This window comes from Lynx canadensis, chromosome F2, assembly GCF_007474595.2.
Source record: "Lynx canadensis isolate LIC74 chromosome F2, mLynCan4.pri.v2, whole genome shotgun sequence".
NCBI lineage: Eukaryota > Metazoa > Chordata > Mammalia > Carnivora > Felidae > Lynx > Lynx canadensis.
In genome coordinates this window covers 1624738-1648404 of record NC_044320.2, presented here as the reverse complement: position 1 = coordinate 1648404, position 23667 = coordinate 1624738, and the positions used below count along the sequence as shown (strand labels likewise).

The 23667-nt window shown below is 65.4% G+C and overlaps 4 protein-coding genes across 4 annotated transcripts; 2 read left to right on the top strand and 2 right to left on the bottom strand.

Moving 5' to 3' along the window:
• The first annotated feature begins 2062 nt into the window (after window positions 1-2062).
• PSCA (prostate stem cell antigen) lies at window positions 2063-5193 on the top strand. The gene is made up of 3 exons (XM_030304149.1): window positions 2063-2268; window positions 3575-3682; window positions 4442-5193. Exons 1-3 carry the CDS (start codon window positions 2217-2219, stop codon window positions 4654-4656), a joined length of 375 nt encoding a protein of 124 aa, XP_030160009.1. The 5' UTR covers window positions 2063-2216; the 3' UTR covers window positions 4657-5193.
• A 5063-nt stretch (window positions 5194-10256) lies between these two features.
• Window positions 10257-13702, top strand: THEM6 (thioesterase superfamily member 6). The gene is made up of 2 exons (XM_030304140.1): window positions 10257-10828; window positions 13000-13702. The coding sequence occupies exons 1-2, from the start codon at window positions 10316-10318 to the stop codon at window positions 13111-13113; spliced, it is 627 nt and encodes a 208-aa protein (XP_030160000.1). The 5' UTR covers window positions 10257-10315; the 3' UTR covers window positions 13114-13702.
• A 2805-nt stretch (window positions 13703-16507) lies between these two features.
• Window positions 16508-17547, bottom strand: SLURP1 (secreted LY6/PLAUR domain containing 1). Its single transcript, XM_030304521.1, has 3 exons — window positions 17475-17547; window positions 17000-17119; window positions 16508-16695 (listed from the first exon to the last, which is right to left on the bottom strand). The coding sequence occupies exons 1-3, from the start codon at window positions 17545-17547 to the stop codon at window positions 16508-16510; spliced, it is 381 nt and encodes a 126-aa protein (XP_030160381.1).
• Window positions 17548-21501: 3954 nt separating this feature from the next.
• Window positions 21502-23289, bottom strand: LYPD2 (LY6/PLAUR domain containing 2). The gene is made up of 3 exons (XM_030304154.1): window positions 23229-23289; window positions 22137-22256; window positions 21502-21707 (listed from the first exon to the last, which is right to left on the bottom strand). Exons 1-3 carry the CDS (start codon window positions 23287-23289, stop codon window positions 21502-21504), a joined length of 387 nt encoding a protein of 128 aa, XP_030160014.1.
• Window positions 23290-23667: the final 378 nt, after the last annotated feature.

Below are 23667 nucleotides of genomic sequence, written 5' to 3'. Positions count from 1 at the left end.
GCGACACGACAGACACGGGATAGACCTTCCCAGCAAGAAGGAGCAGTCGCAAGGAAGGAAGCGGGGGTGGGTCCCAGGCAAGTCCCAAGCCCAGCAGAGCTCGTCGGCTCCTTAGACTCAAGGCGATCCTGTCTGGTCTAATTCTCTGCCGCCCGTACGCTGGGACAGCAGCCTCGTGCCCACGGCCCTGGGCAGGCCTCCTGCCCCGCGGTTCTGCCGACCTCAGGCTGGAAGCGTCTCTGTGGTGGGGGCGTCCTGTGCAGGATGACCCCCCTGCTGGGACAACCGACCATGTCTTCAGGCATTAGGCCAAACGTGCCCCGGGGCGCAGAAGCACCCTGCTTGAGACCACGGCCAGAGAGTAATCGCCTCGTATCGAATCAGATTAACAAACATTCATGCACCTGTCAATATTTGAGGACTGAATGTCCCAGGCTGGTGCTAGGTGCCGGGTGCCTCGAGTAAAAAGAGACAGATAAGAAAGGCTCCAGTCCGGGGCGCCCCCAGTCAGCTGGGGGTGGGCAGACAGGCAGACGGCCAGGCGCAGTGAAGTCACAAACACTTTACCTTCCAAGGCACCTGAGCTGGTGGGATCGCGGGCTGGAGGCGGGGGGTGGGGGGGTGTTCAGGGAGAAAGTTCGGAGCAGGCAGAAAGAGGAGGAAGGCAGCTGGAGTGGGGGGACCGCGCTCACCTCCGTGTGAGCTTGAGCAAGGTCCTGTCCATTCCTGGGCCTCAGGAGAGACACCTCCCGGGGAAAGCGTGCAAACTGGCGGGCGCCAGGCGGCTGGGCAGGAAAGACCCCAGAGGTGCAGCGAGTGCTGGGGAGGTGTGGGTCTCACCCTGGGCCCATGTCACTGTGTCATCTTGATCCAGGACTCAGGGTGAGAGGATGGAAGCTGTCCCCACCGGGAAGGGTCTCTCTGCTCTCGCACCCCCACCCCCACCCCCACCCCTGTCCCTGTCCCAGAGGGCTGGGAGATGACACATCCCCGGGAGCGACCTGCCAGCACCACGGCACAGCCCCTGCTCTACCCTGGGGCTTCCTCCCAGGGAGGAGCCCAAGGGCATGAGGTCAGATGGTAAAGTGAGGTCAGAGATGCCGTCTTTGGGCCAGGAGGGCATCAGGAAGTGAAAGGTCCTCTCCCCCCATGGGAGGGGCCCCTCACCGCCCCCCCCCCAGACACACTGGGGTCAGCAGGCAGTGAGCACCTGCGGGACATTCCAAGGGGGCACAGGGAGACTGTTTACAAAGGGAGGGGCAAGTTTGGAGGGACAATGGGGACGGAGAATGGGCCCCAGGCCAACAGCAGCAGGAAGCCACTGGGCCCCTGGGCTTGGAGGGGTGAGGGCACAGAACAGTCAGCACAGGCCGGGCAGGGCTAGCAGGAGGGGAGCAGGCTGGCCCACGGGGATGCAGCCACTCACTGCACAGAGCACCCCGCGGTCAGGGCACAGCAGGAGAGATGGCCTGGCCTCTGAACCTCCCGCCCTCAGGTCACCAGCCAGGGGAAGCCCTTGGGACCCTTGTGGGACCCCAGGACACAGACAGGGGGAGAGTGGGTCCGGCGTGCAGGCAATGTCCTGCCTTCTGCCACCCCCCTCCTCCTCCTACTGCGTCTCCCCGCCTCTCTTGCAGCTAAAGTTCCATGTTGTATGGGGAGTAAGTAAGGTCACGAGGGGTGAGCCTGCACCCAGCCCGATGCAGCGCGACAGTGCACTTTGGCTGTGCCAGCCCCCCGCCCCCAAGCCTCCGGGGCACTCCCCAGAGCGGCCCCCTCCCAAGGCACTTCTCGTTTGCAGCCGTCCAAGGTCTGTCGCTCCTGTGGGACCAGGAGCCCTAGGAGCGCCACAGGCCCAGGGAGGTCGCCCTCCACCTTGGACAAGGCGGTCACACCCTTCTCTGGCTTCACCGCTTGGTGTGAGGTGGGCAGAGGCTGAGCCTGGCGCCTCGCCCTGGGGTGGCTAAGAAATGGCCACAGGTGGGGAGGGCGGCCCCTGCCCTGGGCAGGCTCTGCCTTCCGGAAGCAGACGGGAGGACAGAGGGAGTGGCGGGGTGCAGCCCGGCCGGGCGGGTGGAGATTGGGATCTACCCGTGGTGCTTGCTGGCCGCGGGGAGCCCGTCCGTGTTGACAGTGGGCAGTGGAGCCTCCGCCTTGCCAGCCGAAGCGATATAAGGCCACCCCGAGGTCCACGCCACCGCTGCCCGCTGGTGACCATGAAGGCTGTCGTCCTCACCCTGCTGGCCATCGGCCTGGCCCTGCAGCCAAGTGAGACCTCCCCCAGCCCGGGGCAGGGCCACGGGAACAGGGCTGGGGTGGGGGCAATCCAGGGAGACCGGGGGGCCCTCAGAGAGAGCACCCACCCGGAAGGACAGAGAGAGAGGAGGTGGAGGAGGGGGACAGGGAGCAGGGAGGTCAGGTGGAAGGAAGTGGAGGCGGCGGCAGGAAGAAGGGACTTTTGTCCTTGCCCGCGTCCCCCTCTGGGGCGGCTCGCAGTGCAGCCAGGATGGAGTAATGGTTCACCCAGAGCGGGCAGGGCTCGCGGGGGCTCTTCTCCTGACCGCCGTGCGCAGGGCCTGGCGCTCGGAGGGCGGACGGACAAGGGAGGCACTGAGAGCCTGCAGAGTAGAGAGGAAGCACAGGGGCAAAAAGCCTCAAGTTAGGAAGTGCCACAGAGGCAGGAGGGAAGAGTGAACCGGGAGAGGGCTGAGGTTTGTCCTCAGAGGACCCAGGTCCCCTCCCCAGGCCCAGCCCTGGGGTCCACTGTGGGCAGCAAGGACAGGAGACACCCGGGGGGGGGGCAGGTGTGGGCCTTTGCTGCTCTGGTCTGGACTCCAGGCCTAGCTCGGTCTCTTCCCATCCTGGGTAATCGCTAAACCTCTCAGAGCCTCAGCTTCCTCTGCTAGAGAGTGGGGATCATGACAATGGCCCGACAGGCTGCTGGAGGTCAGCTGGTGTGTGTGGTGCCCGAGCACAGGGCTGGCAGCACGGGGCCTGCTTGCAATTGGGTGACTTGGATCCCAGCTCCACCATTGTTTTGATCGGAGGAGACGTCGTGTGACAGCCGGGGCCGCTACTCCCAGGGACAGAGCAGGACCCAGCCCGGGGCCCATGCCGATCACACAGCACCAGGGAGGCCTGGGAGGCTGGGTGGGGTTTGCGCAGGCTGTTAGGGACAGCGACGGAAGGACGTGAGCGGGTCTGTCCACCCTGCGCCCACCTGCCCCGTGCCCAGCTGGGCTGGCTGCCAAGTGGGGTGAGCCAGCTCCCACCCAGGGGTGCGTCACCCCCTTCCCTCTTGGACCATAGGCTTTTTAACAGAGCTTTAAAACCCGGAGGGGTGGGCTGGGGCACCACTGGTGGATTCCAGACGCCATGACAGGAAGCGGGCCCTGGAGCCTCCCCGGGTGGGCTTTGATGGGCGCAGCGCCCTCCCCGTGAGGATGTCCCAGTTTGCGGCAGGCTCTTGTGCTCTTGCACGTTCCCAGCAGCCTGGAAAGTGTGACAGGCGAGAAAACGAGGCTCCTTCCCGCTCTGTGGGGGGGCAGCCTCTGAGCACGCCCCCACCCCCCAGGCGGTGCCCTGCAGTGCTACTCCTGCGAGGCCCAGGTGAGCAACCAGAACTGCCTGCACGTGAAGAACTGCACCCACTCTGACACCCAATGCTGGACCGAGCGCATCCGTGAGTGGCCCTGCTGCCCCCCGAGTCCTCCGCGTGACCTTGCCCAGCTTCCCCCCCACCCCCCCCACCCCGCCCCAGGCTGGCTGTGGCTCTGCCCTGCCTTTTGCCATCTCCTTCCCTGCCTTGGCAGGGACTCAAAGCACCTGGGTTTAGGTCTCTGCCACTGAACTGCTCATCCTCTGTGCACCTGGCCACTTGTTCATCTATCCACCCATGGATACAGCTGCTCTGTCTCCCATCCGTTCATCCCCCGCCCCCCCACCTATCCCTTGTCTGTCTGTCCACCCATCACCCTTCATCTGTCCATCTACCATCCATCCATCCACCCACCCATCCATCCATCCATCCACCCATCCATCCCCCTGTATCTCCTATCCATCCATCATCCATCCATCCATCCATCCATCCATCCCCCTGTATCACCTACCCATCCATCATCCATCCATCCATCCATCCATCCATCCATCCATCCCCCTGTATCACCTACACATCCATCATCCATCCATCCATCCATCCATCCCTGCATTCACCCATTCATTAGGCATGTCTAGTGCCCAGCAGAAGGTCTGGCTGCCTTGGGCATGTGGATACAGATGAGCCCAAGCGCCTGCCCTCGCACTGCTGGCAGTCTTGAGGCAGTCACCCGGGATGACTCCAGAGTTTCAGAGTCAGGACAGGAAGAGGGCCGTGGGAGCTGGGACAAGGCCGGGTGGGCGAACACCCGGGACCCAGCCCTAGCTGAGCGGCCCCCACCCCCAGGTGCTGTTGGCTTCCTGACCGTCATTAGCAAGGGCTGCACCTCGCACTGTGTGGATGACTCCCAGAACTACTACTTGGGCAAGAAGAACATCACGTGTTGCTCCAGTGACCTGTGCAATGCCAACGGGGCCCATGCCCTGCAGCCAGCTCTTGTCACCCTGGCGCTGCTCACTGCTCTCGGTGGCCTGCTGCTCTGGGGCCCTAGCCGGATGTAGGAGGCAGGAGGACCCCACTGTGTCCCAGGGGCCCCAGGGCACTCTTCATACACACCTGGTCCAGTCGAGGCCCCTCCTGGACCCTAACTCGGGTCGGGCCATGCCCCTCTGCCCTTTCTAGCCTTCCATGGCTCCCTAGGACTCCTGCCCAGCTCCCACTGCCCAGCAGGCTGGGCTGTATTGATGTGCGACAGCCTGCACACGGCCCACACAACCCCCACATTCCAACCCACTCCTTAATCCTCGCTTGGGCATACTCTTCCTCCAGGAAGCCTTCCCTGACCACTCCCTCCACCTCTACCTGCTGAGCCATGTCCCACTCATAGGGTCACCTGTAACCAGCAAGGAACAGGCACTCAGGAGGGCCCCACAAAGGCTGAGATGAAATGTACTGAGTAGAATTAGGGGCAGGGAGTGAGAGGTCCTGGGAGCCCCAAGAGATGGGGTGTGGAGGGGGTTCAGCTCCCAATGTCCCTGGGAGTCCTGGAGCAGTAACCCCTGCACCCAGTAGGGCCTTAATAAAGTCTCATTGACTTAGCTGCAGACAGCTCTGTTCTCGCGCGCCCCCGGGTGGGAGTCAGGGTGGGGTCCAGGGCTGTGTTGGATGCCACCTGGATCCACATACGTGGGCTGTGGCCATGTCCGTAGCCAGCCACATGGGGTGGAGCCCAGGCCTGGGCAGAAACAGATGTCACATACCGGGAAGGGAGGACACAGCTGCAGAAGGTAGGGTGGCATCCCTGGGCACCCCGTCTCTTGCTGTGTGGCCTCACTCAGATCACTCGACCTCTCTGAGCCTCAGATACTTACTGGGACCCCCCTCTGCTGCGAGCGTTGAGGATCCACAAGACTCAGTGGTTTCTGGGTGGGAGGGGCTGCTACTGTGTGAGGCCCCCTCGGCGTCCCCGCCCTGTCCTTTCCCTCTGCCTGTTTCCTAAGTGTTTTGTTTTGTCCACTGTAAGTTCTCCACACCCACGGTGAAAAATTCAAACTATGCAAAAGGGTCCCCAGCGAAGCCGCCCCCTGCCCCCTGACCTCAGGTCCCTCCTGTCCGGGAGCGGGGTTCCTTTCACAGTGCTTGTGAGCCTAGGGTCCCCACCTCGCCTTTTCAATTCCTGAGAAAGCCCCTTGGGAAACACAGGGGCTGCCTCCCTGCCCCTGGGGGCTCCAGCGCCAGGACCTGTCGGCCACGTGGGGTGGGCTGTGTGAGCGGAGCCAGGGCGGGAACCTGCACAGGGGGGCGCTTCTGGCCAAGACCCCTACTGAGTGGTGGGTGAGGCAGGATTAGAGCCCGGCTTCTGGAGCTCTGGGGTGGGCTGGGGCAGGGCCACACTGACCAACAAGTCCAGGCCGGAGGCCCAGAGTCTCCCCGTGCACGTCCCGAGTGACCTCCAGTGCTGGTCCTCCCCACTTCTTCCTCGCCTCCAGGGCCCAGCTCAGATCCGGCTCCGCGCAGGCTCTGGCCTCTCCCACGCCCGTCCCTCTGGGGCCCCAGGCACGCTCAGCACATAGACCTGGCTTGGCTCCGGTCCAGGGTCCAGGATCCAGGGTCCAGGGTCCAGGGCTGGGGCTTTGTTTCCTGAGAGGGCACCATAGAACTGGGTCGGGGCGGGGGGGGGGGCTCAGGCAGAGCTTCAGGCCCATGAGGGTCTGGCCCGGGCTGGAGTTTGGGCTTGTCCACCTTGGCCAGGTGACCGTAGAGGACACTGGTGCATCTGTCCTGCCAGTGGTTGTGGAGCGCCTACTACGTTCCAGGCGCTGTTCCAGGCACGCCAGAATCAGCGGTCTCCCACGCTGGGATGCATTTTCCCCAACCTCCCTCCATGCCCTAGAGCCACCCCCGCTCACCGAGCTTACCGGATGGGGGGGGGGGTCAGGTGAACAGGGTAAATACAGAAATATGTGTCATGTTAGCAGGTGGAGCTCAAAAAGGAATAAAGCACAGAGAGGATCTCAAACACCAGTGTGACCGGGGCCACGGCAGGGCCTGAAAGTCCGGAGGGACAGGCCTCCGTCCACCGAGCAGGGAAGGGAGCCCACGGCGACCCACACGTCAGCCACACCCTCAGGCAGGGGTCCTCCTCCGGGGTGAGGCTCCGGGAAGTGAGGCAGTGCCCCGGCCCCCCAGACCCTGTCCCGGGCTTCTGGGTTTGAAATATTTGGGCCAGGGTGAGGGGAGAGGGACGGCGGGCCCTGAGAAGTGGGAGACCTCGCTGGGTCCTCCGTTCCCCGGACCGGGGACTCCTCTGACCTCCTGAGCCATTCCCAAGTTCGTGTGGCCTCAAACTGAGAGCCCGAGGGGGCCAGCCTTGCCCCTCCCTCACTCCAGGACAGAGGGAAGGGCAGGAGTCCCTCCGCACACGCAGCGCGTTGGGGCCTCCTCCTGCTCCCCTGGGTGGGGACGGCAGGGGGTCCACCTGCAGAGGCCCAGGGCCCCTCAGCTGCGGGCCCACGGCAGGGTCTGGCCGGGACCCCCACCTCCCTCTCCCCACACCGCCTCATCTTCGCAAACTAGGGAACGGCGAGAAAGAAAAGCATACAGGACTCGGCTCCCCAAACCCTAGGATAACGTGGGTCACCGTTTTCCGTCTTCATGACGCGTCGCGTGCAAACACGCACAGATGCACACTGTGAATCTGTGCCCGGGTCATGCTTCGCACGCTCCCCGACAAACTGCTTTCTAAACATGTATCTTTCCATAGTAAGGAACAGAGACCCTCACGGCTGCACCTGTGGCTGAGGTGGTCCCCTGGACAGACAGACTTACGTTAGTTTTTAAGATGCCATTTCCCAAGGGGCCCCCCGGGGGGCTCAGTCGGTTAAGCGTCCGACTTCTGCTCAGGTCATGATCTCGCGGTTCGTGGGTTCGAGCCCCGCGTCGGGCTCTGTGCCGACAGCTCGGAGCCTGGAGCCTGCTTTGGATTCTGTGTCTCCCTCTCTCCCTGCCCCTCCCCTGCTTGCCCTCTGTCTCTTTCTCTCTCTTTCTCAAAATTAGATAAAAAACATTAAAAAAAAAAAAAAAGGTGCCACTTCCCGAGCACTCTCCGTGTTAGGGACACTGTCCGAGCCTTCTGCGGCTGTCACAGTAGGAGATAATATAGCACGTATCCCCGTTACCAGAGGCCAGGTGCGCTCTCATGGGTCTCCCATGCAATCACTCATCGATTCTCACCACCACCCGGTGAGGCAGGGCACAGAGACGTGAAGGAACTGACCTGAGGCCACACAGCTGGCGCCTAGCCATCCTCCCCTGTGCGCTCGGTCACCTAGGTCAGGCCTCCAAGGGCGCTCCCTGAGCCGTCATCTCTGACCCTAGCAGCACACTCAGCCCCAGGCTGGAGGTGGTCTGGCGCAGCCCTCCCTTCCCCGGAACGTCAGTCCCAGGCCCGTCTGCCTGGCCCCTCTCGGGCTGGGATTGACGCCCCCAGCCCGGGTTGCTGATGTCTCCACCCTCGACCACTCAGGTGTCTGTAAAGACAGTACTGGGTGGGCAGGGCGCGGTGTCTGTCAGCGGCCTGGGCGCTGCTCTGTGAGCCCTGCTCCTCCCTGGCTGGACTTGGGGTGCAGCAGGGGCTCTACTGGAGGGGGCGCAGGGGTCACATGTCAGACCCTCCGGCAGCAGGGGAGTGGGGGCCCCACCTTTGTCAGCTGTCTCCCAGCCCCTCCTCCCTCTTTGCCTCTCAGATACGAAGCCAGAGCAGAGGGGTTCCAGGTCTGATGCCCAGGAGTCCCTGACCTGCCCGAGACCCCCAGCAGTCTGCCATGACCACCACAGCACGCCCGCATCTGGTGCTGATGCAGCCGGACGTGGGCGGCTAAGAAGAAGTTGGTTCCTGGGGAGCCCCCGGCCGGCATCGATTGTGCTGGCCCTGGGTTTGGGCCATCAAAGCGACCTCCTGGCCTCGGGGTCCAGCGGGGAGATGGCAGTCCCTGCTGACATAATCGAGCGTGCGTAAAGGCACAGTGAGACCAGGGTTCTGGGCATCTAGACTGTCTGGGGGTCAGGGAAGGGGAAGATGGAAGGGGAGGGTCCCTGGCAGAGGGAGCCCCGGCTGTCAGAGGATGGGGGCAGGGGTCTTGTAAGCATCCCCCACCGCCCCCATTCTATTGTTTACCAACCTTCACTGACATTTCCAGAACAGGCTTCTAGAAGCAGGCCCCCGCTGTGGGGGTGGGACAAGGGGGGTGACCAGGCTGCATTCACAGAGCAGCTGCCAAGGGGGCTCCAAGGACACCTTCATCCCGAGAAGCTGTCCCGCCTCAGGGACAGATGGTGTGGAGCTGAGCCAGGGCAGGGACAAGGCTGAACAATGCGTGGGGAAGGCCTTTCCTACCCCCAGGCTTTCCTGGGGCAGCTGGGTCCGCCCTGAGAATGAACTTCCTGTCCGCGGAGTATCCAAGCAGATCCAAGGACCCAGGAAAACCCAGATCCCATTCTGCCCAACTACTGGCCCCAGAAGCAAAGCCAGAAAAGCAAAGAATTCTGCCCCGATGGTGCCCGAGGGAAGGGAAGCCACCTGCCATTGTGGCACTGGCGGTCGACCAGAGCCCGGCCCCGTGTGGACCGGACCAAAGCCCTCTCAGTGCGGCCGCTGGGGGGTGCTGTTCTCAGAGCCGCCTCCACCTCTCCAGGGCCCCAGTGCGGACCTAAGGAGGTGGCCTCCCAGGTCACTGGCAAGCTGGGGGCGGGCTGGGAAAGCTGGGTGGACCTCTTCCGGGCTTTCCTGCCCAGTGTTGCCGAGAAGGGGACAGAGAGGACGCTGGAGTGCCTGCTGCACACTGCTGGGTCCGCATCCCATGTGCTCGTGACACCTATGAGGCCCCTGTCGAGCCCTTTACATTTGCAGAGTCCTCTCCCCCCATTGCGGGTGTTATATGCTCCCTTTCTGAACGGGCCAAGGATGGGAATGCTTGGGAATGAGTTTGAGATTGCCAGGACCTGGGGGTGGGAGTGGTGCTGGTGGGGGTAATGAGGTTACCAGCTGGGACTGAAAAGGCTTAGGGGCCAGACCGTGATGCGCCCTCAATCGGCCGCATGCGCGCTGGGGCTGGGGCGCCCTGCAAAGGTGGAGAGCCCCTGGATGTTTTGGAGCGTCGGAGGGTCGGTTTCCAGGACAGTCTTGAAGCAGTGCCGCTGCGGACGGCGGCGTCCACTTCTTTTGCAAAGTCCTGCAACTTGGGCCGGGAGGTACTGGAGCCTTTGCCTCTGCTCAGATCAGGGACCGAATCTTCGACGGCTGGGGAGAGACAAGAGGGCTCGCAGCGAGCTGGGTGGGGAGACGCCGCGGACCAGCTCGCCCTCTCCCGCGCCTGCATCGCGGGCCGCGACCGCCAGATGCCGCTGTGGCGCGGCGCGCAGCGAAAGCGAAAGCGGGGCGGGAGGCGCGCGGACTTGGCGGGGGACGGACCACTGAGGGCGCCGGGGGGGGGGGGATGCTGGCGCGGGGAGGGCGGGGCCCTGGCCTGCGGCACCAGCCGCCTCCGGCGCGTCCCTCCCCAGCCGGCTTCGCGAGGTGGTTCGCTCCGGTAGCTCGGCTCTCGCCGGTTCCGGCGAGCGGGCGAGGCGGGGCGCGGGCACCGGCGCGGCGGACTCCAGCGCAGCGCGCCCCGGTCGGCACCGGCGCCGCGGGTTCCGCCGCACCCCGCGCCTGCCGCCGCGATGCTGGGGCTGCTCGTGGCGCCGCTGGTCCTGGCGCTCGTCTACTTCGCGCTGCTGGACGGTTGGTACTTGGTGCGCGTGCCGTGCGCCGTGCTGCGCGCGCGCCTGCTGCAGCCGCGCGTCCGCGACCTGCTGGCCGAGCAACGCTACGCGGGCCGCGTGCTGCCCTCGGACTTGGACCTGCTGCTGCACATGAACAACGCGCGCTACTTGCGCGAGGCCGACGTGGCGCGCGCCGCGCACCTGACCCGCTGCGGGGTGCTGGGGGCGCTGCGCGCGCTCGGGGCCCGCGCCGTGCTGGCCGCCTCGTGCGCGCGCTATCGCCGCTCGCTGCGCCTGTTCGAGCCCTTCGAGGTGCGCACCCGCCTGCTGGGCTGGGACGACCGAGCGTTTTACCTGGAGGCGCGCTTCATCAGCCTGCGCGATGGCTTCGTGTGCGCGCTCCTGCGCTCCCGCCAGCATGTGCTGGGCACCTCGCCGGAGCGCGTCGTGCAGCACCTGTGCAAACACAGGGTGAGCACCTTCTTCCCCCCTCCCCGGGCCCGGGTGTACACCCTCCGCGGGGCCCTGAGGGTTCCTGGTCCCTGCCCCCTCCTCTAGGGAAGGCCACCCCCTTGGGGTGCTCCTGTCCCGCTGAGTGCCACACTCCAGCCCTTACTTTTGGACCCAGGGCCTCACTTCACTGATGGCCATTCTCCCTGGGAGCTCCCAGGGTCCCTGAATCCACTCTTCATACACGTTCTTAGCGTGCTCCCCGCCCGCCACTTCTTAAGCTCGCCTCTCAGGACTCCATGCCACCCCATGCGGTACCCCCCGCTTTTCCGCCAACAGGGAAGCCCTGACCAGGCCTCTCCCGGGGATCTAAGTCCTGATGCTGCTGTGTGGCTCGGAGTGTGTAGCCACCTTCTCTGGTCCTTGGTTCTCAACAGGCGGGATGGTGTCCGTGAGAGGTTCCTGGGAGTTCCCAAGGACCCGAGGACACCCCCTCCCCTGCCCTTTGCACACAGCTTGGAGCTGAGGGCTTGGGTCACCACCACCTGGGTTTGGGGTTGGGGGACTGAACTCACAGAGCTGCAAGCCCTTCTGCCTTTTCCAGTTGGCGAGAGGGCCGCAGTGCCCGTGTGGGGCTAAAGGACCCTCCCCAGGGCCTGCTCCTTCCAGCACAGCCCAGCCTGGCTACCGCGGCGTGGCAACGGGGCCCTGGGGACGGCAGCCCTGGGGACGGCAGCGCGCCACCGCCGGAATGGTTTCCAGGGCAGGCTCCGGCCTGAGGCGGCGTCCGGAAAACTTGCCTCAGGAGCTTCCGTGCCAAAGCCAGGGCCTGCCCCAACCCCTGGGTGCTCTAAACGAGGGCGCTGCCCTCTCTGGCTTTGAACAGTTGCCTCTTGAACAAGGGGGGACACGGTCTCATGTTAATCGTGAGAGCGTGGTCTTTCCCCCATACTGGAGGTGGGGAAACTGAGGCTCACAGAGGCCATGGGCATAGCTCCCTGGTTTTCTGTCTCTGGACACCCCCCCAAAGGTCCTGGGTGTCCCCCACCCCATAGGGACAGAGATGCTCCATACGCCCTTTCACATGTAAGGAGGCCGGCGTGGGGAGTCTCTGGTCACGGAGGCTTTAAGTCGAGGGACTGAGAGTTGGGACTAAAAGAGGGAGTCTCTGCTACAACAGAGGGTGCCGGGTGGCCGGTGGGGGCTGGAAGCGACTTCCAAGAGAGCCAATAGCGAGGCTCAGCAGGTGTGCCCAAGGATGCCCAGCCACAGATGGGAGGGCCAGGGCATGGCCAGGAGGAACCCAGGTGCCTAGGCTAGGTGAGGTGGGCCCCAGGCAGAGCCTACAGGGGGCAGTCTGGGCTGAAATGCTCCAAGTCCGGTTTCGCCACCGCTGGCTGGGAGGAGAGTGATCCCAAAAGCCTGGACATTGAGCAGAGCTCCCCTCACTCCGGGGGAGGCCAGGGCTGCCACTCTACTTGTCCCCTTTCCCCCGGGAACACCCCAAGCCCGTCCCCGAGGCCTGTGACCTCTCAGGCCTGGCCCGGCAGCCTCTCGCCTCCCCATGATGGCTGGCTGCATGGGGGTGGGGGGGGGCGGGGGGATCGCAGCAGTGGGCCCAGAGCTTCTGGTCCAGCTTCTCGTGGTGCGCTGGAGAAGAGAGGCTCGCGGCAGCCCCCGTCCAGCACTTTCGCAGCAGAGGGTGGCTGACAGCCACCCTTCCACTCCCCCGCTCCAGACTCCTGAGGCCTCTGGCTGCTCCGGGTCACCCGTCACCCCTCTCCAGCCAGCTGGCCTCAGAGGGCTTTGCCTGGGTCCTGGGGACACACGGACGGCTCCGATGTGGCCCTGTTGGGGAGACAGGCCTGAGGAAGGAGGATGGTGTCTCGAGACAGGAGGATGAATGGCACTGGGGGCCTCAGGGAGGGCCACCTGCAAGGGGAGGCGGAGGACACGTTCCAGGGGGAACAGCGTGAGCAGAGGCCCAGAGGTGTGAAGGCCGCGCCCTGGCTGGCCACCCCTCCCTGCACCCCTGCTCGTCCCCGGGGCGGCGGGGCCGTGGGAATGTCACCCCTCCCTGCACCCCTGCTCGTCCCCGGGGCGGCGGGGCCGTGGGAATGTCACCCCGCCCTGCACCCCTGCTCGTCCCCGGGGCGGCGGGGCCATGGGAATGTCCCCCTGTCGCCCTGCAGGTGGAGCCCCCCGAGCTCCCAGAGGACCTACGGCACTGGATTGCCTACAACGAGGCCAGCAGCCAGCTGCTCAGGGCTGAGAGCGGCCTCGGTGATGTCGTCAAGGACCAATGACCACCACACCCTGCCCGCCAGCCTCAACGTGGGGGCGCTTGCCTGCCGGTCCCTGCCTGCCAGGGCCAGAGGGTGCGGGATGGACCCGCCAGGCCCACGTCTCCCAGCTGGAGCGGTCCACGACCAGCCCTGTCGGCCCAGCACCGCCCCGCCCCCCACCGCCCCAGCCCGCTCAGGCCTCCCCCTCCGCCCATTACTGATGTCCCCCTCCCCCATACTGTGCTGGGCACGGGATGGGGGTGACTCAGATGCCCTGACACAGCTCTGCCCTCAGGGTGGAGGTGATGGGAAAAGTGGGAGGCCCAGGACCCTTGGCGCGTGGGCTGTGGGGGGTGGGAGTTCGGCCCCACCCTGTGGGTGAAGCCAGTCTGGGGCCCCATGGTGTAGGTCAGAGCTGCCGGGGCCCCAGAGCTGCCTCCTTCCACCCTGTCCTGGAACCCCGCCGCCAGCTGGAGCCAGGAGTGCAGGGATGCCCCCCGATTCCTTGCCTGCCCCCCACGCTGATCTCTGCCTTACAGCTGCAACGGGAAAGCTGCAATGTTTCTGTTTTATTTAAAGAAACCCCAAGATTAAAGGGTTTTTAATGTCAGTGTGCTGGGGGAAGACCTCATTTCTGAAGCCCCCACCCCCCAGGGAAGCAGCGGGCCCCCACAGGTGTTTTCTGGTGTGGGGGCTGGCTAGGCTTCTCGGGGTCCCACGAACTTAGGGTCTAGGTGGGCAGGGCAGGACTGGCCCCTCTTGCACAGAGCATGGGACCGAGGCCAGAAAGGATTTGCCCCACTCCCCCTGCAGACCCTGGTGCTCTCCTTGTCCCCGGCTCTTGGGGTTTGCTGTCCCATGTCCCAGTCTGTGGATGGCTGGTGCAGGTTTCTGATTTGGTCCCAGGGTCCAGTCCGTGATCCTCCAGAGTTTGGGAGGCGAGGCCTCAGACTCTGGGGTTGCTGGGGCGGGGAAGTGGGACAGCAGGTGGGGCAGAAGGTCAATGCCTTAATGGGCGGGACAGCACAGGGGCCCTTCTGCAAGCCCCTCAAAGAGGACAGGAAGTGTGGCCACCGGGATAGAAGACAGGTGAGCGATGGCATGGGCCACGTTGTGCTCTGACCACTTGCTCAGGAGGGCCCCAGTCCGGGCGCCCAGAAAAGAACGGGTAGTTGGAAAAGTTGGGTTTGCGACACGGCATTTGAAGATGGGGGAGTGATGCGGCCTGGCTGAGGTCACGTGGCTGGCGAGGCCAGGCCTCCCACCTGCTTGAGCAGCCCGCGGCCCGCGAGGGTGTTTGAGCTTCTGCAGGGAGTGAAGGACCGGGGACATCCTGGGGCGGGGGAACTTGGGGGGTCCATACAGGTGTCAGGACAGATTCCCCACGGGGACTGTGGACGGGAAGCTGCGCACAGTGGGTCTGGGTCCCAGCAGGTCCATCCGGCGGTGGTGAGTTACCAGCTGGCATCCCGGAGCAGGGCAGGGGCTGGGGAGGCAGGACGGGTCTGTGTGTCTGTGTGAGGTGTTCAAGGTGGTGGGGCATCTGGGCTGGACGTCCCTGTGTCCCGGGGGCGCAGTAGTTTCTTTGTCCGCTCAAGGGAGATACACCCGAGCCAGATGGGGGCGGAGGGGAGGGGAGGCTCCCTCTTGCTCTCTGTTTGGAGAAGGTCTGACCACAGAGGGGTCCTTGCTGACCAGGGGACACGCGTCCAGGGCACAGGGCTGGCCAAGGTGGGGCTTGGGCTGCCCCACCCTCCCCGCCTAGGAACCGGGTGACCTTGGGGGGGTATCTCTCCTCTTTCTGCGTTCTTTGTGACCCCACACACCACCTCCTCAATCCTCAGGCCCCAAGTGTCGGCAGCTGGTGTGGCCACCCCAGGGCCAGCCCTCCCGGGGCCCCACCTGTGGCCTCCCCAGCTCCTGGGGGTGGGGGGCGGGACACAGGGATGTGCAGATCTGACCTCAGGTGTCCTCAGGGCTACAGACAGAGCAAGGGCTTTCCTTGGGCTCAGGTCACTTGGCAGCTCCCGCCAGGGGAGGGCAGGGTAGCCCCGTGCTTAGGTGGTGATGGGGCAGGGGTGCCCTCTGTTTGCCAGGCTGGCACTGTGTGAAGACCCCGCGGGTGCGCCTGGCCAGCCACCTGCTTCCTCCAGGGGTGGGGTGGCTGTGGAGCTGGGTGCACAGGCTCACCCCCCGCCTCCCCGCACCTTGAAGAGCTCAGAAGCCGTATCCCTGCTGCCCCACTGGAAGCTGAGACCAAAAAAGGGCTGTAGTGGTGTCTCGCTTTGTCCCCGTGGTCCCCGAGGGGCCCGGGCCCCTTGCCTCCAAATCCCGGGCCTGGTAGAGACTCTCTGGAAGCCTGGCCATAATGCGGAGTCTGGAAAGTGCCCAAGCCAGAGGGCAGCGAGGGGAATTGGGGCCTGGAGAGGGGCAGTGACACCCTGGGGGCATTCAGGCCCCAAGGCTGCCGATGTGCAGTGTACTGGACGTGTCTCCTCCCTCCACCTCCGCACGGCGCTGCCGAGCCAGGCCGTGGCCCGCGGGTGGGGGGCAGGCCTCAGGAGGGGGAAGCAGGGGTCTGAGGTTCGGCGGCGGCCGAGGCTGCTGCTGCCCGGCTGGCTGGCTGGGGGCGTGGCAGGGAGCCCAGCACTGGCCCTGGGTGTCTGGGATGAGCTGGCACGTCTTCAGTGCTCCATGGGCATGGTCTCTCACTCCAGCTGTCCCCCGGGGCCAGGGTCATGGTACACCCAATGTCGGGGGGCGGGGTGACTGAAGCGCGTGGAGGTGTGTGGGCGTCAGCTGGCCCAGAGGCACCCCACGTGCACTTGGGAAGGCCTGGACCGATCGGGCAGGCAGCCTGTGCCCCCCTGTGCCCTCTTCCCAGCATCCCCTGCTGCGACTGCAGCACCCCCGTGCCGAACATGTGAAGCGAGACGTACCCACCCTTGACCTCAGCTTCCCTTCCACCCAGGGGGCAGGGGTGGGGGCGATGCCCCCCGGGGTCTCGGGGGAGATTCTGGGGGTGGGGACAGATCTGCCTTGGGCTAGGGAGCCTGTCCTGGTCTCCGGGGCCGTGGGACTGGTTTGCAGGAAGGCGGGCCCAGGATGCGTTTCTCCTCCCAAGCCTCCGTTTCCCCTTCTGTGAAATGAGTCCAAATGGCCCTGGATGAGAAAAGGGCCAGGTGCCCAGAATGGGCCCGACTCAGCTCAGCTCCCCTGGAGGCCAGCTCCGGGGGCTCTCGGCACCCGGGAAGGAAAGAGGTCGTTTCTGCCCTGACCTTGTTTATTTTCTGCAAGTGTGGGGGGTGGCGGGCAGGGAGGCCCCTGGCAAGGCTCTCGCCCCTTGAGTCCCATGATTAACCGGAAGCTTCTGGAAGCGTGCGGCTACGGGTGGCCTCTGGTGGTGGCAGGCCCTTCAGGGAAGGAGCGGGGCCCCCAGCGGGGCCAGGGCCCTGACGCCGAGCCTGGTGGCCTGCACGGAGTTGCACAGATCGCGGAAACAGCAGTAGACAGCACGGGTGCTCCCCATGCTGTCGGGGTCGGTGGCAAAGCAGGAGTTGGAGCAGGACCGGGTCACCAGGGGCATCTGGTTGAAGGGGTACTCTGCCAGGGCGGGCAGGTGTCAGCGCCTGCTCCGCCACGGCCCGGAGCCCTCCCCGGCTGCCCCGACCTCCACGCCCTTGACCCTGCGGCCCCCAAACTGATGGCTGGGCTTGGAAGCCGTCCGTGCTCCTGTCCCAGCCCTGAGGTGGGAGCCGGGGGCCCCGGGGCCGATGCCGCCCTCGTGCGGCACCACAGAGGCAGGCCGTGGGGGCTCCGCCTCGGGGCCCCACCCCCAGTCCCGAGGGCCTTCTGGGGGAAGGTGACCACTGCGGCCCCCCCCGGGCCTGTTGTGGGCCAGACTCACCGGACTCCATCAGCACCAGCGTAGTCATACAGGCCGTGGCCTCCGGCTTGCAGCGAGTAATGTTCTTGCATAAAGGAATGGCCGTGGGCTGCTCACAGGTAAAGCATCTGAAGGCCTCACCTGGGCGAGGGATGGGGCAGACGTCGTCGCCTGGCCTTGAGACCCATCTTGGAGGAGGCCACGTGTGGTCTAACCCCTGGGCCGTACCCCACGTGCCCCCTGGCGTGTCTCCCTCGCCATCCCTGTTGGGGGACGCGGCTCGCCTCGCCGCGACCCTGCAAGGCCCGGGGCTCCGACCCGTGGACTCGAACGCTGCATTCCTCTTGTGCCTTGGTTTTCCCGCCTGGAGAGTAGGGCTTCGAAGCCCGTCCCGAGCGAAGGCTCTAGGATCCAGGAGGCTCATTTAGGGGGAGGGAGATGAGCCCCGTGGGGGGTGTCGGAGGCCCCCCTCCCCGCAGAGGAGGCACCCACTCACCAGCGTGCAGGCAGGAGGCTGCAAGCAGCAGCAGAAGCTGGAGCAGAGCCCCGCGCCGGGCCATCCGCCCCATCGGCCGTGCTCGGCAGCGGGGAGCGGCCGCCTCTGTGGGCACTTATACCCTGCCCTCTCTGTGGTTCCTGCCAGGTGGTGGCGGGAGCGTGTGAGTCAGCAGGGTGGTGCGGGACAGGGCGGGGGTGGGAGGCGGCACAGCGGGTGGGCGGGCCAATCTTTCACAGGCCGTGGGGACCGGGACCCCTCTTCGCTCTAGCCACCTGGTGCTGGCCCACAAGCACCACACAGGTGCTGAGCCCCCTGTGGCCCAGACTCAGGTGTATGTCACGCCCAACCAGGGCCGAGGCCAGTGTCCTTCACGCCCAGGTGTCCCTCTCCCTGGCGTAGGTGCCCACCAGACCAGAGGTCCGGAGGGAGTGGGGAGTCAGGCCGCGTGCAGAGGAGGGTGAGTGCCTGCCTGGTAAGGCGTAGGGACCGTGTCAGGTCGGATGGTCTGGGCCCCCCAGGCTCCTCCCAGGCTGATGGGTGTGGGGCTCCAGAGAGGCCCCTCAGTCACTGCCAGCCCCTTCCCTGCAAATGACCTTTAGACCTAGCCTGGGCTTCCCTCAGTTTTAGGCCCCAGACAGCAGGGCTCTGCCCACCCCTCAGCGCCCCCGCCCCCGCTTGGCCTGCCAGCCTCCTTCACTGCCCACTCCCCACCGCAAATCTTCCCGTACCCACACCTTTGCCTGTGCTCGGCCTCTCGGCGGGCACCCTCTCTGGTCTCCCAATCCCAGCCCCACATCTTCCACATGCTCTGAGGCCCACTGAGCTGCCTCGTCCATAGGTCTTCCTGGTGTTCCAGCCTCTCTGGTTTCTCAGTCCTCTGAGGACCTCATGGATGGATGGACAGGTGGATGGATGGGTGAATAGATGGCTGGGTAGACAGGTGGGTGGGTGGGTGGATGTGTAGATGGTTGAGTGAGTCGATGGATGGATGGATGGATGGATGTGTAGATGGATGAGTGGGTGGACAGGTGGATGGATGGATGAGTAGATGGGTGGGTAGATGGATGGATGGGTGGATGTGTAGACAGATGAGTGAATGGGCAGGTGGATGGATGGATGAGTAGATGGGTGAGTAGATGGATGGATGGGTGGATGTGTAGATAGATGGATGGGTGGGTGATGTTTGAAGGAGTGGATGGGTAGAGGACAATGTGTGAATGGAGTGAGGGAGATAAGGCGGCAGTAGGTGCGTGGATGGATGGGTGAGTAGATGGGTGGGTGGATGTGTGGATGGATGGGTGAGTAGATGGGAGGGTAGATGGATGGATGGGTGGATGTGTAGACGGATGAGTGAATGGGCAGGTGGATGGATGGATGAGTAGATGGGTGGGTAGATGGATGGACGGGTGGATGTGTAGACGGATGAGTGAATGGGTGGGGGGGGTGGGTGATGTTTGAAGGAGTGGATGGGTAGAAGGCAGTGCGTGAGTGGAGGGAAGGCGATGGGGGGAGGCAGGAGGTGAGTAGATGGGGGAGTACCCGGCGGATGAAGGAGTGTGAATGTGTAGCAGGCACAGTGGTGGAGGGTGGGTGGGCCCTACTGTAGGGTACGGAGTTACATCCCAGTCTCCAGAAGGGACAGCATGCTGGGAGGAGCTTTGGCTGGCACTCAGGAGGCCCGGGTTTTGGTCTTGGATTTGCTGCTGACTCCGTGTGTGGCCTTGGGGTGACTCCCTTGCCCTGCTGGACTTTGCATTCCTGTTTGTAGGATGGGCCCAAGGACCCAGGGCAGTTTCGAGGGCAGGCGTGAGCTGGCCTTGTGGACCGAGGAAACAAAGGGAGGGCGTTACTTGGGAAGGAAGAGACCACGGTTGCTGCAAACCACCAGTTGGGCCACACTTGGCAGGTGCAGGCACAGGCAGCAGCAGGGGCAGCCCTTCCCCAGGGCTTGGTCCACAGTCGCGCCCAGGATGTTGCGAGAGGAGCCAGGGAGTGTCTGGCGTGGAGCCTGGCAGCCCGAGTGGGTCCCGGCCCCACCTGTGTGGCCATAAGCCCCTCTGACCCCCTTTCTTTCACCTGTAAACCAGGCTGAGCGTCGTCGGCCGCGAGGGCAGCCGTAAAGACGAGGGAGTGGTGGTGGACGTGGCATGGCACAGCCCCCTGCCCAGGCAGGGAAAGCCTAGGAGATGTGGATGGCAGAGAGGGTGCTCTGCCGTCCGCAGAGGCGGGAGAGGGAGGAGGGACACAGCCAGGACAGGGGCGCACAGCTTTCCCGTGTTTGGCTGGAAGGCTGTGTGTGTGCGCGCACACGTGTGCATGCGTGTGTGTGTGTGTGTGTGTGTGTGTATCGAGTCTCAGCCCAGGCTGTAAGTCTCAAGTCCCCACCACTCTCCTCACTCCTGTGAGACACGCGAGAAAAGCCAGGTGAGGGGTGTGTTGAATGGATGTGGACAGCGCCTCCTTCCTGACAAAGTCGGAGCTCAGAGTTAACCCCCAAAGGAAGGCATCTGGTCAGCTCTTGGCCATTCTTGACCTCCGAGTTCCCTGCTGTTCCTGGAGTCTGCCTGGGCTCTCTGGAGGATGGTGGTCATGCTACGTGGCCAGTCTGTGCTGGCCACTTGGGTGGGGCTTGCTGGGCTGTGGGGGTCCTGTCCCCCAGGAGCTGGCTCAGGACCACAGAGCCCCTGAGACTGCACGTCATATCACAAGAAGCAGAGGTCTGGGGGTCCTGGGGTCCTGGGGATTTGGGGCCTTCAGGCCCTGCGTCTCCTCTCTCAGAGGCCCGGGGTGTCCTTCACCCCAGGACAGACCTGCTTCAGGTCCTGGCTGCTGCCGTCCCCCATCCAAGAGCAGGAAGCCCCGGGAGGGGTGATGGCTGCTTGTGAGGGCTCTCTGGGCTCGGGGCCACGGGCCCGCGGGGAGCGCGCTGGCACACTGGATGGAGGCCTTCCCGGCCCCATCTCAGCGTGGCGGGACGCTGGTGCTGTGTCCCCTCCCAGGACTGAGCCAGCTCACCAGGGGCCCAGGAGAGGCCGGTGGAACGGGGTGACTGAGGGCCCTCCCCTCCCCTTCTCACCTCCCTCAGGTGGCCCTGGGGGCAGGTCAGCACTGGGCGGGGGGTACTGGGGCCTGCCTTCCTCAGGCACGGGGCCCTTGCCGTGTGTGCCCCAGGACCGCACGTGTGCGCACAAACGTGTGTGTGTACGTGAGAGCATCGAGTCCCATCACAGGTGCAGGCCTGGGGGTCCCTGGGGACCAGAGGCCTGCCGGACAGGTGACTCCTGGGAAGATGTCTGGAGGATTCTGTGCTGGCCCGAGGCCGCGGTGGAATGAAGGTCCCCTCCGCGTTGGAGTTGGGCCACCCTGGGCACCCAGGGAGCGGGGCCTGGCGAGCCTGGAGAAGGCAGAACATGCCTGGTGGCCCTCTCCGCCACCCAACATAGGGGACGGTGTCAGCACGGGCAGGGAAGGGCCCTGCCCGGGGGCCAGGTGAGCGGGCGGTGGGTGCTTCGTGGACTGATCCCCGATCCCAGGTTACTCTTCCTGCCCGGGGCTTCCTTCCGCCTGGCCTGCCCTCCTCTACCCAACCAATGTCTCAGTCATCCAAAGCCTGGCCTTAAGGGCCCCTCCTCCGAGAAGCCACCGGTGACCCGGCCCTGGCAGGCAGGTGCTGCCCTGCCTGCGGGGTCCCCTCTCTGCCCCATCCCAGTCAGGCCCCCTCCCCCACAGGGTTTGCGTGGGTGTCACGGGCCTAGTGACTGTCCTCGCTTACCACGTCATGGGACTTGGAGAGGAGGCCCCTAGAGACAGCCCAGAGGCAGACCGGGAGGGGAGGGGAGGGGCTGGGGAGGGACCGCGGGGGACACAGGATGAGGCTGACGGAGCCAGAGACGCAGCTGTAGGCCCCCCGGCCCCCCGTGGGCAGGGCACCCAAAAGCAGACACAGGACGCCTGGTGCAGGGGTGGTGCTTCTTCGAGAGCGGTTGGGGCTGGCTTGCAGGGGTGTGGGTGGGGGGGGAGGGCTCTAGGGTCCAAAGCTCCAGAGCAGGAGGAGCGCCAGCACGAAGGCCAGGCTGCGGCGGCCGTCCAGGGCGGGCGCCCCGCCCACGTTGCACAGGTCGTTGTTACAGCAGGACACGGGCCGCGTCTGGCCGATGCCGTCCACGTCCGAGGGCACGCACTTGCTGGAGCAGGACTTGGTCACCGTGGAGTCCCCCAGGAAGGGGTACACTGTGGGCCACGTTGGGTGCCCGGTCAGCTCCCGAACCCCAGGGCCCCCAGGCCTGGCCCCGTGACCCCAGGGTGGGGGTGGGGGTGGGGGTCACTGCTGCACCTCAGTCCCCCTCCTCTTTCCTTCCGCCACCATGGGGGTCCTACGTGCCAGGGACACAGCGGCTGACACGGGGATTCCCGGCTAGATGAGGCAGTTCCTCTCCAGGTGCCTCGAGCAAGGCTGAAGGTGCGTTTCCGTTAAAGGAAAGAGGGGGGCAGGGGCGGGGGGGGGGGGCCGAAGTGCTTCCACCGAAAGCCCTTTTTGCAAAACGGCTGGGGCCATGGCTGCGCGCTGTGCACGGGGCCCCCACAGCTGGCCAGTGGTGACACCCGGGAGGCAGCTCTGACCCTGGGACCCCAGCCCTGCCCTGCCCAGCACCCGCTGACCTATCTCCAAGGAGTAGAGGGTGGTCTTGCACATGGTTTCGTTGACACCGCAGGTGGCGATGGTGACACAGCTGGACACACTGGTGGGCTCGTGACAGGTGTAGCATCTCAGGGCCCCCACTGGGTGAGAAGCGGCAAAGGACACGTCAGGCAGGCCCTGCCCCTCCCCAGCCCTCTGTCCTGGAGGCCCGGGTTCGAGGGGGATGACGCCACCCGGGGGGTGCCCGCCCACCGAAACTCTGGGAGGATTCAGGAGGTTTGGGCAGGAGGTTGGGGACAAGGTGCCCTCCCAGGGGAGGCGGGCCGAGGTGGGGACCGGGCAGCTCTGGAGGCATTGAGGGGGGGCCTGCGGGGTCAGGGAGGGCCTTGGTGCGGCAGGACACCCCCTCGGGGTCCTCATCAGCAGAGAGCAGCACCCGACCGAGGGGTGCAGTGGGGCCTCGGGAACAAGTGAGGAGGGGTGCGGGCTGCGTGCATCCACAGGCATCGGCTTAGCAGAGGCGGGGAGAGCCATGGCCCCAGGGGCCAGGCAGGTCAGGCCGGGGGGGCCCCCGGGTGTGCTGCCCTCCCCTCCCCTCCTCTGCCGGGTCCCGTCCCACCGCAGGAGCCCAGCTGGGCCTGGCCGCCCAGCCCAGTGAGGCCGCGGGGCCCTCCCCCCCACCGTGTGGCCCTCTGTCTTCAGGTTGACCTCAGTTTCCCCTCCGCCCAGCTCCTTTCCTGGTTGGGTGTGGGGGCCCCGAGGGGCTGGGGTGTCTCCCCTAGCTGGTGTCTCGGACCTCGCAGAGCCTTCCTGGTCTTCCCAAGACGCCTCCCAAGGCCCGCCTCCACCGTGGCCCCGGAACCAGGGAGCACGATTCTGACGGTGCCCTCTGCGGCCCGAGGCCCCCAGTGACAGGCAGGTCCCCAGCTGGCACCCGGGGCCTCTGCTGCCGCCCCAGCCCACCCAGCCAGTCCCAGCCCTGGGCACAGGCCCTTTGGTACTGCACCCACCTCTCCCTCGCTTGGGCTGAGGGCCCTGCCCTTCCCTCCGCGCTCACCCCCCTCCCCGCCCCGCCTCACCCCTGCTCGGGCCCCTCTGCCTGCACCCCTCACCGAGCTCGCCGCTGCAGGCCGCCAGCACCAGCACCAGCAGCACCGGCCGTGCCCCCCTCATGGTCCAGTCCTCACGCCGCAGCCACTGCTCCCTCACCCTCGGCCTGCCCGAGGGGTAGCAGACACCGGCGCAGCCACCCGACCGGTCAGCCGAGCAGATTAGTGCGATTGGGTTTCCTGTGGGTGGCTGGGGCGTGGAGACCCACCCCCGCCCCCTGGGGCCCCTCCCGCCTCCACCCAACACCCCACTCCTCCCGCCCTCCCTGTCCCCTTCCCCACTCCAGTACCTCCCACAGCCTGGGGCCCCTCCCTGCCCCTGATGACCCCTCCCTGCCGTTTGGGGGCCCTCACCTCCCTGTGACTCCCTTACCTGGGCCCCCCATCTTCTCCTTCCTCCCCCATTCCTGCCTCTGCCCGGCACCCTTTCCGCCTTGGGTCC

Excerpts from the sequence above, each read along its gene's own strand:
- PSCA (XM_030304149.1), top strand. The coding sequence starts at position 2,217 with ATGAAGGCTGTCGTCCTCACCCTGCTGGCCATCGGCCTGGCCCTGCAG. Across the intron at positions 2,269-3,574 it reads CGGCCTGGCCCTGCAGCCAA|GCGGTGCCCTGCAGTGCTAC; the intron begins GTGAGACCTCCC and ends CCCACCCCCCAG. Across the intron at positions 3,683-4,441 it reads ATGCTGGACCGAGCGCATCC|GTGCTGTTGGCTTCCTGACC; the intron begins GTGAGTGGCCCT and ends CCCCACCCCCAG.
- THEM6 (XM_030304140.1), top strand. The coding sequence starts at position 10,316 with ATGCTGGGGCTGCTCGTGGCGCCGCTGGTCCTGGCGCTCGTCTACTTC. Across the intron at positions 10,829-12,999 it reads AGCACCTGTGCAAACACAGG|GTGGAGCCCCCCGAGCTCCC; the intron begins GTGAGCACCTTC and ends GTCGCCCTGCAG.
- SLURP1 (XM_030304521.1), bottom strand. The coding sequence starts at position 17,547 with ATGGGGCGGATGGCCCGGCGCGGGGCTCTGCTCCAGCTTCTGCTGCTG. Across the intron at positions 17,120-17,474 it reads AGCCTCCTGCCTGCACGCTG|GTGAGGCCTTCAGATGCTTT; the intron begins GTGAGTGGGTGC and ends TCCCTCGCCCAG. Across the intron at positions 16,696-16,999 it reads GCTGGTGCTGATGGAGTCCG|AGTACCCCTTCAACCAGATG; the intron begins GTGAGTCTGGCC and ends CCGCCCTGGCAG.
- LYPD2 (XM_030304154.1), bottom strand. The coding sequence starts at position 23,289 with ATGAGGGGGGCACGGCCGGTGCTGCTGGTGCTGGTGCTGGCGGCCTGC. Across the intron at positions 22,257-23,228 it reads GGCCTGCAGCGGCGAGCTCG|TGGGGGCCCTGAGATGCTAC; the intron begins GTGAGGGGTGCA and ends CTTCTCACCCAG. Across the intron at positions 21,708-22,136 it reads CCTCTACTCCTTGGAGATAG|TGTACCCCTTCCTGGGGGAC; the intron begins GTCAGCGGGTGC and ends CGTGGCCCACAG.